At 42.5% G+C, this 11,661-nt stretch overlaps 1 protein-coding gene across 1 annotated transcript; it reads right to left on the bottom strand.

The window, feature by feature from the left end:
• Window positions 1-1,190: 1,190 nt before the first annotated feature.
• Window positions 1,191-9,384, bottom strand: LOC121891798 (alpha-2Db adrenergic receptor-like). The gene is made up of 3 exons (XM_042404411.1): window positions 8,666-9,384; window positions 7,947-8,324; window positions 1,191-2,516 (listed from the first exon to the last, which is right to left on the bottom strand). The coding sequence occupies exons 2-3, from the start codon at window positions 8,271-8,273 to the stop codon at window positions 1,371-1,373; spliced, it is 1,473 nt and encodes a 490-aa protein (XP_042260345.1). The 5' UTR covers window positions 8,274-8,324; window positions 8,666-9,384; the 3' UTR covers window positions 1,191-1,370.
• Between the last annotated feature and the right edge of the window lie 2,277 nt (window positions 9,385-11,661).

The following is an 11,661-nucleotide window of genomic DNA, read 5'->3' as shown; positions in this document are numbered from 1 at the left end:
TTCACTTTGTGCTCGACCTCACAAATATGAAAGCTACAATCCTGAGCAGTGGTCTTTCAGTTGTTGTTTTTTTTGGCCTTGTTAGTTTTCACCAGCCACATATTCTTTATTACTTAAGGTGAGATTATTAATTACGCAACTTTTGAGCCGTTGTCAAACGTGGTGTTGCATAGCAACCAGAATGACATAACATCACTTGTGGCCTTGGACATTTTGCTCCATCCACTGCTGCCGATACTCGTATCTTTGTGTTTGAAAAGATGCATCATGCCTGATTATTATCTCAGTCTCCTCTCAAAGAAAAAGCAACACATGAACTTTCCTTGCACAAACTATTCTACAATCTACATTACGTGAATGATTAAATCAGTAATTATTTATGCTTCCTCTTGTAGCTTGAGTCCAGGTTGTGCTCGGTCAGGTCATGGATCAGCGCTCGGTCCCGTCAGGTGCGACTTTTCCAGTGACGGTAGAGATGTGAGCTCTGGGTCATCCAGCCCGCGAAGATCCGCCCAGTTATTTCATCCTGAGCGTCAGAGGATAATTATCCATCATTGTCTGAGCCCGAGGTTGATTATATTTATTCAGAGGCTCGGTTATAGTTAGACTCTCTCTTTTCTTCCCTCTCTCCGTTTCGTTCTCTTTTGTCCTCTCTCTTTCTGTTTATAGCGGCTCAGCCCATCTGCTAGCTGCACATGAATTTTTAATGTCTTTGCCCCCGAGCTGTGCAGTGTCAACAGAACATTGCTGCTGTGTGAAAAAACTGGTAACTTTCATTTGCCTCTGTTCTTTATGTTAAAGTTTAGGTGCTGCTGGTGTTTAAATACTCTGAGGCGCAGAAATCTATTAAGAACTCATTGTGTATTTTACAAAGTGCAGCCAGTTTAGCTCAGTTTCATATAAATCAGCTTTTCTGTCAATAGTGGGTTCGCAGAACCAGTTAGCCTCCTTACTATATGCACAGACATCTCGCAGCTCCGCGGGGACATAGTTCAATGCCCTGTGGCTATTTTCCTCTAATTAACATTCAAGTTGCAAAACACAAGTTGTAATGTTGAACCATTATTGCATCGACCTGCCTTCACAGCATCAATGTCATAATCACCTTCCTCTGGTTTGTTTTAAACTAGAATAGAAAGTGATTATTTAATACATTAGAGAGTAGTTGAATAATAAATCAATACTCAGGCTGTATGACAAGCCCTTTAATGTCGGTATGACAGCACAGTGGAAAACAGGATTAAAACCGTGTGCACACATTTGTGTTTGTGTGTGTGTGTGTGTGTGTGTATGTGAATGAGCTGAAGGCACTCACACACAAACACACACACACACAAACACACACATACACACACACGTACATTCACATCTTATGTTCGTTTATGAGTTGGGAATAAAATCTTCTTGAAGGCCCTCCTGAAGTCTCGGTTAAAAATAGTGTAAATGATGGGATTCAGGCAGCTGTTGCAGTAACCGATCCAGAAAAAGAGGTTGAAGAGTGTGTCGGGGATCGTACAGTTCTCTCTGCAGACAGCGTGGAGACTGTAAGTAAAGAAGAACGGGAACCAGCAGAGAACAAAAACCCCCATCACCACCGCCAGAACAAACGTGAAGCGCTTCTCCCTCATTTGCGCCACTTTGTTTTTGGACAGAGACATCTGCCGGCTACGGAGAGGCACAGGAGAAGAAAGGAGGAAGTGATGGGAGCAGTGGTCAGATGATGCCCATGATATGGAGGCACAGGAAGGAGGAGGCTTCAACCTGTTTGCTGTACCCTCAGAGTCCTTTCCCTCCTCTGTTTTCACCCTCCCGCCGGCTCTCCTGGGGAAGCGGAGTGAAGAAGAAAATGATGAGGATGTTTTTATCTCGCAGCTCCTCTCCTCTAAGGCAATATCATCCAGCTCTCCTCTCTTGTGACTGCTGCTGTTGCTGTCTACATTGGAGGAGCTGTGTCGCTTCGCAGGTGGCGGGCTGTCCAGCTCGTACTGGGGTTTCCCGCAGCTGGTTCCCTTTCTTTGGCAAGTCCTGGCGGTGCCCACAAAGCAGGTCTCGGACTGCGACGGCTGCCGCTCCATCACGTTCTTCGCCACAAACACAGTGGAGGCCCGCTGCTTGGCAACATGGTAGATCTTACAATAAACAAGTATCATGATGACTCCTGGGGCGAAGAAGGACACGAGGCAGGAGGACAGGATGTACCACGTCTGGTTGTTGAGAAGACACTCCTGCCTTTGTGTGTTGTTGTCCGCCTCCATGTCCAAATCCCAACTCTCCTCTTTCTGTGTCATAAGGAGCGGCGGGGAAGAGATGACGATAGATATGAGCCACACGATGCTGATCATTGCTTTAATCCGTTTGGGCGTCCGTTTGCGGTTGTAGCTGACAGCTTTAGTGACAGACCAGTAGCGGTCAAGGCTGATGGCGCAGAGATGGACGATGGAGGAAGTGCAAAAGAGGACATCCAGAGCCAGGTAGAAGGAGCACCAGGTGGAACCAAAGTACCAGTAGCCCATGACCTGGAAAGACAAGAAACCAATTGAGATATGTTAATTACTCATGTAAGCACCATTAATGAACTGCAGGAGAAAAGAAAAAGTGTTTATTCATATTTTATTCTTCAATCAGCTTCAGTCAGTCAGGGCGGCCTTGATTGAGGTGTCTAAAGGATTATTTCACTTCAAAATAAAAATTCAGTCAATATCTCATTACTGCCACACTGTCTGAAACGGTTTAGTTTGTAAGGAAACCTCACAGAGAGTTTTCCCCAGTGGTTTCATCTCTGCCCATCTCAGTCGGCTTCAAATTGATTGAAGCCAACAATCTTTTCAGAACCGCATAAAATATCCATCATATTCTTCCACAGCTTGTGCTTTTACTTTTGTAGTCCTCTGCAGTTTAATTAAGGGAGTCTAAAGAGGAAGGTCCGACATTTACCTCTTCATCACCTGTATGGTCCTTGCTGGCAGGAGCTAATGAAGTAAGTATTGGACTTTCTTAGCTGCAATGAAATTGATTGGCTGCAAAACATTTGGAAGATGTTGCATTGGGGAAATTTCTGCTTAACTTGAGTAGTCGAGGAGATGGCTGAGATGAAACTATTGAAAGCCTTGTATTTGGTTTGCTTCAATGAGACAAACTTCAATGAAGTATTGATTGATGCTGAAACAACCGTTTAATCAGTTAGTGAATCAACATTTATGAAAAATCTCTGTTATTTGTCAAACAACAAGACTCTACAGCCATGCAGCCCTGTAAGGCTGTACTTATGTATGTATCTATGTAGTGGTGTTCTGAGCTAAATGTTACCATGCTAACATGCGCACAACAATGCTAGTCCATCAAAATCCAAACACGTTGCACGACTCTTCTCCAGTACACCATGCTTTATTCGCCAAATGTTTTCGGCTATCTCACCTTCATCGAGGTTGTGCGACATGTTTTAATTTTGATGGACTTGCATTGAAGCTTGTCTCACACCTCACTGTTTGTGTGTTCTTAAAGCAGAAGTGTTAGCACAGTGACAGTGCTAACATGCTGCATGTTTAGCATGTATAATGTTTACTATGTTCACCATCTTAGTGCAGCGTGTTAGCATGCTAATGTTTACTAATTAGCACAAAACACAAAGTAAAGCTGAGGCTGATGGGAATGTCATTTATTTTGCAGGTATTTGGTCATAAAAATCCATTCAATAGTTATTGAGATATTTAACTCAAAAGCACAAATGTCAACCTCATGGTGGCACTAGAGGAAAGGTCAGGGGATCACCAAAGTCAATGGGCTTCATCCTCTGGAGATCATGAACGTCTGTACCAAATTTTATGGCAATCCATCTGATAGTTGTTTAAATATTTCGGTCTGAAGCAACATATCAACACTCCTTGAGCCATGGCTCCAGCAAGGCTAAAAATGCCAAACATTCTCTGATTCCAGCTTCTCAATTTGCTGCTTTTCTCTATTTTATATCATTGTAAATTGACTTTCTTTGGTTTTTATCCTGTAGGTTTGACCAAACAAACAATCTGAAGGCGTCACCTTGGCTTGTGATCTGGGAAATGGAAATCAGCATGTTAACAGATTTTTGACCTTTTCTAAATAAAACAGGCTATTAAAGCAAAATACATTACATTTTTTCTTATATAACTTTTGTTGAAATATGCTCCAAAGCATATCTTAATATGGAGAGCTGTTTGGCTTCTGTGACCCAGGCTTATTGAACAATCTGGCAGCAGCACAAGCTTTTTAAGTGAGCCGCAACCTTCTAACCATCCAGAGAAGACCAAAGTCAGGGGTGGGAGCACACAGCTGTCAATCAGTATATAAACACACCTCTGGCCTGCAACTTCTCTTGTACTGAGGCTTCAAACCAGCATTAGCTGCTGGAAGACTTAACTATGGCTGACTCACAGGCTAGCGAGCTCCTGATACCTACAATGGAAAAGCTCTGTTACTTCCAGTCCCGGGGAGAAATCAATACAACGAGTGAGCATGATCACAAGGATGCAGATGAAGGACTGGGAGAGGGAGAAGCGGAGTGGTTTGCTTTCGAGTCATGCTAGTGCTAACTTGATTTCCAGAACTGGTATATTGTAGCTTTAATCAGGAAAAGATGAATAAATTAATCAATTATGAAAATAATCATTAGTTGCAGCCCTAGTTTGGGGGATAGGATATCAACTAAATTCATATCCTCTATTCATTTAGCCTCAACTTTGATTGTGAGATGAATAGTGGTCAGCAGTAGAGGAATGTAGTTGCACTGGATCTGAATATTACTTCATTTAAATTTCTTTGTTTTTTTCTAGTCTCAGCTTTTTATTCAGTGCCATAGCACTTGATTTAATGACTATCCTTATCTAGGTGGAATTATGGAACCAATCAACTGGAAAACAGGAAAAACAGATAAACCTGAAGAGTTCAAGTACAAGACAGATGATAAATCAGCGAGACAGGCTGATCCAAAGTACCAGGAAGGCTGTGTTTTGAACATTTGTGAATAAAAAGAGAAAAAGAGCAACCTAGATGAACTCAAAGTACCAGCCCATCTAAAGCAGAGGGAAAAGAGTCTGTAACGTCTCAAGTGACATAGAAAAAGCTCAAGGTAGATTTTAAGTATTAATGGCTGAGGAAAAGCGGGGACAAACCACTAACCAGTTATTACTGAGTGCAGATGAGAGGAAACAGCAGCAACACATAAAGTAGACACCCACTAATTTCAGGGTAGAAAAGATATCATTAAATTGTCTGAAATGATTCAAAAACTGTAAAATGTTTAAAGGGGACCTATTATGCTAATTTCCAGCTCTATATTTTTATTCTGGGACTCCACTAGAATAGCTTTGCATGATTCACAGTTCAAAAAATTCCTTATGTATCTTATAGTGGCCCTTTATGCAGCACCTCAGTTCAGCCTCTGTCTCTAACAGGCAGTCTTAGCTCCTGTGTCTTTAAGGCCCGCCTCCTGATAAGCCCTCTCTGTTCTGATTGGCCAGCTTTCTGGAAGCCTGCCGAGGGGCAGCCGTATCAGAGTAATGTTAAGTTACCGCTGATGCAAACCCAACATTTCCTGCTTTACTGCTTCATATTAAAAGCTTTTAAATGACTAAATGCTCACAGGGATTGCTTCTACATATGTTTACCTCATTATTTGACACTATAGCCATGTTTAATATGAACATCCAAAATTGTAACATCATACATATACAACTGAAAATAAGGAAAAGCATAATAGGTTCCCTTTAAGATGTTATTTCAAAAACACACCAGTTTTCAAAGCCTAAATCACTGCAACAGAGAAGAGTGTCCTGTTGTTGAAATGTATTTCATGTTGGGTACATCCTCTCACAGGGCACAAGAAGTGACAAATAAGAAATTTGTATTGTTTTCCTCATGGGGAATAGCAAAAGCTGGAGTATTGATATGTTTCTTAGAATACAAATTCATGATGTGAGGGAAAATCCACATCACCACTACCAAAGGAAATATGAATGATTGATGTCATGCAAGACCCTTACATTACCTATGGCGGCAGGAGAAAACAAAAAGAGAAGCTCACCAGTATTGTACACATATGTGTCAAACACATTATATCGGATTTAAACTTTAAGATCCCCTCCAGACATGTTTTAAGACATATAAAAATACTACTGTATGTGCACTGGAGGCTTTCCACATCACACTTGTATAAATTGAATATTGGACCTTGATTAACTTCCAAAGTAGTTGTGATGTCTTTGGCCCATCCCTAAATTATTATCAATGAGCACAGAGAAAGTTTCCACTTTCAGCAGATGAATGTGTAAACAGCCTTCCAGTATCATCATTCTGCACAGAAACAGCTCAAACATTCATCTGAGGGAACAAGAAGAAAAACATATCTTTGAGTGGAGGTGGATTTTAACAAATTAAACAAACAAAGGCTGCTTTGTCACCATGTTTTTGATGCTATGAATAGATACAGAGCAGAGGTTCTTTTCATGTTTCAAGCTGTCTTGAAAGTGGTTCTAGGTTTGAAGAATGCTCCCTTTGCCTGAAGTCACATGTATACCCCTCAAACGTTTGACCTTTTACAAATTGTATCACCTGCTGCCACTAGGGGTCACTAAAGTGCAAAATCACAGCTTTGAAGATTGAATGCAGCTTGTAGGCAAAGTTTTGTCAGTGATGGATTTCATTGATCCACAAATCTATACAAATAAATATTGACTTCTCCAATACCAGAAGCACGTGCATGTGTCATGTAGACCCCATTTATATGCAATCTGTATGTGGATACATTAGTTAGATAATTACATGAATTTTGCATTTACACCTAGTATTGATCTTATCTCGATTCTGTCTGCACCATGATTGGATCTCATCGAACAAATTAAACAGGGTAGCTGCTGGGCTTGTCAACAAACATGGGGTCCCAGGTCAAAGAAAGTGATGCCACCGTATGGGCTACTTATTCTTCTGTAGCTTGTTGCTGGGCTTCCCTGAAAGAGCAGGAGGAGGCAGAGCAAAGGTGTCAGTATACTCCATCAGAAGTGTTTGACTGATGGTTGAACAGCTTCCGAAACCTTCTTCCCCTACACTTTTCCGACTTTGGCATTGTGGGGGCTCCATCTGAGAATTTCTGTAACTTTCCAAAACTGACAATCTGATATTCACACCAACTTCATGCAGCGATTTGCCAGCCGTGCGGCTGTGAGAAAGAACAGACTGAAATATCTCTGTTGGATGGATGCCAAGAAATTTTGTACAAACATTCATGGTCCCCAGAAGATACAAATCGATTGGATTTAAATGCATTTTATCTGCATTTACACCTGCATTAACATATGTTTTTCCTGATAATCCAGACAAGATATCATGTGTCTGGTTGAATCTGACTCAGGTTGGTTTTCCCACTTGGTGCGATTCATTTGGGCAGATCTGAACACAGTAATCGTACTCAGGTGCGGACCAATCACGCGTACCCTTGAGGAAGCGGTCTAGGTTTGGTCGCAGACAAACTGTTTTGTTTGTGGTGGGAATATAATCTGACCTCGATCTGACTCAACTACAGGGCATACTCTGTAAATTTGAGCTAAATGGCTCCCATAAACAGGTGAACTTTGCAGGCTGGGATGCAGATGAAATTAATAGTTGTTTGCAGCTTGCTGGAGAGTGAATCAAGGTCCGACCTGGACTGACAACAAAGTACGTTGCAATTTTGATATTTGGGCGGATAGAACCTCCTTCCTGTGTTTACATCCTTGCTCCCGCCCCAGACACATCTAAGCAATGAAGGAGAGGACGTTCTCACCTGACTTTTAGTGATGCATTGTGGTTCGCTTTAATTTTTTTCTGTGTGACAAGAAACTGACCCACGTTTACCACGTCATCCACTGGTTCGGACCACAGCGAACGAACTACAGGTTTTGAAAATGCCTTTGGAGTATAAATATCTGAAGTTTCCTCACCTCATTAGCCAAGGAGAAGGGGATGACCAGTGTCGCCACCAGTATGTCCGCTGACGCCAGAGACACCAGGAAGAGGTTCTGAGGCGCCCGCAGGGCTCGGCTGGTGAAGACCGCCACCACGACCAGCACGTTACCCACCACGGTCCCCAGGATGATGACTGTGACCACCAGCACGATGAACACCGACGCCACCTGCGAGTGTGGAGGTAGAGGAGGAGATCTCGGCGAGGAAGAGGACGCCTGGCTAACATTCTCCAAAGAAGAGTTTGGTGGTAAAGTGGGCGGCATCGTGGCCATCACAGGTGTCGATACATCCGAGAAGTTCATCTTGGTTAAATGACTGATGATATGATCCCCATTTTTTTTTTTTTTTACCTCCTGTGCATTCAAAGCCAGCCAGTGAGAAAATAAATGAACAGAAAGTACAAAAATGGCAAAAGGAATGAGAGAAGAAGAGAGAGAAAAGATTGAGTGAGAGTGCCAAGATAATTCAAAAGGTGTCTCTTTGGTTACAGAAGAAAAAATCCATCCACTGCTGACAAAATATCAGATTTTTTAAAGACAAATTAGGTTTCTCTCAGAATAAAAAAATACACAAGCATGTGTCAAAATCTTCAGCACTACAGCTATGGTCAATATTTCATATTGTACCCGCAACACATTCTGTGACTGAAGGAGGGATTTGCATGAATTAAGTTAGGATTAAAGAAAAGTCATACCTGCTAAAATATCCGTTCATAAAGAAGCAGATCTGAGCCCAGAGGTTGACATACTATATTGAAGCTACAAGACTGTCCTACTTATCTCCAATGTGATGCACAACAGAAGAAAAGCATATTGCTACATGCTCTAGATGGAGCAGAAACCCTGTTTGGAATGCATGGTACCCTCATACTGCTGCACTCCGAAAAGGATCAATGTGTGCAGAAAAAAAAAAAGGATTCAAAAGTACAGAAGAAATGAGTGAATGAAAAGACTGAATGGGAAGAAGCGATAAAAAAGGAAGAGGGTAGAAGAGGAGAAAAACTAGGAGGCGAGAAAAAGAAAAAAACAGCGGTCCTCACTTTCATGCGAGTCGCTGCCGTGCTGAGTGATACTGCTGCTGCCGCTGTTCAGTGATTCTCTACTGCTGGAAGAGAGGAGGAGGAGGAGGAGAAGGAGGGGGAGGAGGAGGAGGAGAGACTAATAGAGAGGAGAGATGAAAGAAAGAGTAAGAGATGCGGATAGAGAAGATGCAGAGAGGAAGAGATGTTTGAAGAGAGGCTGTAGGAAAGGCCAGGAAATGAGCAAAGACAGAGAGTGAGAGAAGGGAAGAAGAGGTGGATGAAGTGAGAGATGAGAGGAAGGTATTATATACAGGAGACGAGGGCACTACAAGACAAGAGAGAGAGAGTGGGAGTAAATGAGAGGGAAAGAGAGGAGAGATACAGGGATGAGGAGAGGAAAGACGAGAGAGGAGAGGGAAGAGAAGAGAAGGAAAGGAAAGAAGAAAGGACTAGACAGGGAAGGAGAAAAGAGTGGGAGAAAGGGAAGGATGAGAGATAAAGGGATGAGGAGAGGAAAGGTGAGAAGACGAGAGGAGAGGAAGGGAGGATTAGACAGGAGAGGGAGTAATGAAGAGAACGAGAGGATAGAAAAGGAAAAAGAGAGGGGGTATACAGGGATAAGTGGAAAAGACAGAAAAGAAAAGAAAAAGAGAGGGGGGATGAAAAAGAAACAGGAGAGAGGGAAGAAAGGAAGAAGAGAAAAAAGGAAAAAGAAAGGAAGGGAGAACACCTACAATGAGAGGAGAGGAAAAAGAAGAAGAGATGAGGGGAAAAAAGTGAGGAAAACAAGAGGAGAAGAAAGAAAATGAAATAGAAGACAGGAGAGGAGGTGAGATGAAAGAAGGAGAGAAAAAGATAGAAAGGAAAACAGGCAAGAAAGAGAAGAAAGAAAAAGAAAAGAGAGGAGAGAAAATAAAGAGATGGAGAGGGAAAAGAGACGACAGAAGAGGAGATGGTAACGAGGAGAAACAAGGAGAAATGAGAGATGAGAGGAACAAATTATACATGATGAGAGAGAGTGGGAGGAAATGAAAGGAGAGACGTGTGGACGAGGAGAGGAGAGGAAAAGAAGAGAGGAGATATACAGAGGTGATGAGAGGAAAGAAGAGTAAAGGAAACAAGGATAGAGGAGAAAAAAGGAAAGGAAATAAGGATAGAAAAGAGGAAAGAAAACAATGATAGAGGAGAGGAAAGGAAATAAGGATAGAGTGAAGGCAAGGAAACAAGGGTAGAAGAGAGGAAAGGAGACAAAGATAGAAGTGAAGAAAGGAAACAAGAATAGAGGAGAAAAAAGGAAAGGAAATAAGGATAGAAGAGAGGAAAGGAAACAATGACAGAGGAGAGGAAATGAAATAAGGATAGAGTGAAGGAAAGGAAACAAGGGCAGAAGAGAGGAAAGGAAATGAGGACAGAGGGGAGGAAAGGAGATGAGAGTAAACAAGGATAGAGGAAAGGAAAGGAAACAAGGATAGAGGAAAGGGGAGCAAACAACAAAAAGGTGAGTAGATGATAAAAAAGAGATATACAGGGACCATGAGAGGAGAGGAAAAGGAGACAGAATACGAGAGGAGAGAGGAAAAAAGTTTATAGAGAAGAAACAGAGAGGAGGTGAGAAAGAAAGAGAGGAGTAGAGATTATATTGGGAGGAAATGACAGAAAGCTAGAGTTAGCTCCGATGCTTTAGACTTTTGAGTGGTCATCAATCAATTCCAATTTACCCTGAGATGAGTGGAGAGAGTGAGAAACCCTTTATTGAATCACTCGTCGGTGCTCTTAATTTAGCCGCCTGGCACTGAGCGATGACATGTAGGCAGATCAACCAGAATCCGCCTCTGACGTGGTTACATCTCTCCTGCTTCTGAATGCAGCCCACCACATAACAGAGCAGGCTGGGACACTCACACGCCTTTTATATCGGCTTCAGAGGTAGACAACCTCTTAAATCAGACATCACAACCCCCCCCCCCCCCCCCTGCCTGGGTGACATGAATCCAAGCGGGGAAGTAATCCCATGATGCCACAGCCTGTAGGCACACTTAACAACAGATCAGGGACAGTGGATTTACAGTACAACTGCCCTCCCACTGTAGCTGGCACTGCCAAGTTGGATAAACATCAACAGGTTTCCACAGGGAGCATTCACACCGGCATGTTCAGAGCCGTTTATTCAACCTAAAGAGCATTCAGGGGTTTAGGTTGGCGAGAATAATTTGTTCTTGATGCTAGAATATTCACACTTCACCGACAATTGCATTAAGGATTGTTAGGTGATAATGAAGGGCTCACTAACAGGATAAAAGGACCCAGACTAAAAACCAAATGACGTCAATGTCCATCTAAGCCTCCTCGAGTAAACAAACAAGCCGAAGAACAGTGAAGCAGTGCATCGTTTCAGTCTACGTCAGTCGCTGGGACGAAGGAAGTATACAGTATGAATGAGACTGTCCTCCCAAGAAAAACAACACGACTAAAAATGACAACGTTTGAGCGACAGATGCCATCAAGCAACCGTAGTAATTCTGACCTGGAGCAGGAGGGTTGGATGGAAGCATTAACCCCGACAGTGGACTTTACCACAGGAGACCGCTGTTCGTTTCGTCTTTCCAACTGCGAGTCGGGGGGTTGTTCCCTAACCTTAACCCTGTGGTTATTATCGTAGCCAAGACAAT

Source organism: Thunnus maccoyii, chromosome 1, assembly GCF_910596095.1.
Source record: "Thunnus maccoyii chromosome 1, fThuMac1.1, whole genome shotgun sequence".
Lineage (NCBI taxonomy): Eukaryota > Metazoa > Chordata > Actinopteri > Scombriformes > Scombridae > Thunnus > Thunnus maccoyii.
This window is presented reverse-complemented; position numbering and strand designations above follow the sequence as displayed.